At 39.5% G+C, this 1,133-nt stretch overlaps 1 protein-coding gene across 1 annotated transcript in view; it reads right to left on the reverse strand.

The window, feature by feature from the left end:
- LOC106884180 (protein Jade-3) overlaps positions 1-1,133 on the reverse strand; it is a 15,230-nt gene that overhangs the window by 5,635 nt on the left and 8,462 nt on the right. Inside the window, exon 6 of the mRNA XM_052978089.1 lies at positions 496-757. Within this exon, the coding sequence (XP_052834049.1) occupies positions 496-757 (262 nt within the window). The remainder of the gene's footprint in view (positions 1-495; positions 758-1,133) is intronic.

Here is a 1,133-nt window from a genome sequence, read left to right on the forward strand (position 1 = left end):
CAAGTGGCAGAGCACTCCACAAACACGTGTACCCTTAACGTAGTTCTCGGGGGATATTCAGCGTGACACAGTGTGACAAGGCTGGCCCTTTGAATTACAGGCACAACAGAAACAGGAAGTAAGAGTGAGAGAAAGCTGTGGTGGAAGAGTACAGCAGGGTTCGCCACCATACCCCTGCCGGAGCCTCGTGGAGCTTTAAGTGTTTTCGCTCAATAAACACCCACAACGCCCGGTCTGGGAATCGAAACCGCGATCCTATGACCGCGAGTCCGCTGCCCTAACCACTGGGCCATTGCACCTCCACACATAGTGTACTTTGAACTACATTATCTAATGTTGTCTTTCTTGTTGTGTACACCAGGTTAAGTCTTGATCTAGCAGAAATATAATTAACCCATTAGCAATTAAACTAGTCGTATTTGGCCCAAACTGTCAAGATCTGGCCTCTTACACTTACCCTACAATATGTAGAGGATGTCTACCATTGAAACTAACTTATACAGGTTAATAAGCTCGGAGAGGGACAGAGATTAGCTGGTAATGCAACAAGAGAAGAGAAAGGAATATGTCCAGTTGTACATACCTTTAATTTTACTCCACTCTCCACATCAGATTCATCCAGTATCGTTCGCATCTCCAGGTTGTTGTTGAAAGCACATGTAACATGGAAGGCTGTCTTGCAGGTTTTCACCGAGCACTGAATGCATGCTCCAACGCGCTCCTTGCATAGACAACACACTAATGCCCAACGACTTGGCTGCAACAGAGAGAAAGAAATATTAAAAATAAAAAAAAAATTCTTATATAAAAGCATGTGCGTGTATCTCTCTCTCTCTCTAACCTAATAATTACATGCTATTATTTCATCATTCATAGCTATACTATCAGTATCACCATTCCTAAAAAAAATGATATATATATATATATATATGATTATATGTATTTCTTCTATCTTAATGAATAAAAATTCTTCGGATAGAATAAATGGGTTAATAGAAACCAATGTAGCAAAGAACACAAAATAACTGTGGTTTAGTTCCTGTTTTTAAGGCAGGAACTCCTTGAAATTTTGGGTATTTGAGTATATTTAAAAATTTTAGGAATGGAGAAAACGCATGTTATAATTGCATACT

The sequence above is a fragment of the Octopus bimaculoides genome, chromosome 30 (assembly GCF_001194135.2).
Source record: "Octopus bimaculoides isolate UCB-OBI-ISO-001 chromosome 30, ASM119413v2, whole genome shotgun sequence".
Taxonomy (NCBI): Eukaryota; Metazoa; Mollusca; class Cephalopoda; order Octopoda; family Octopodidae; genus Octopus; species Octopus bimaculoides.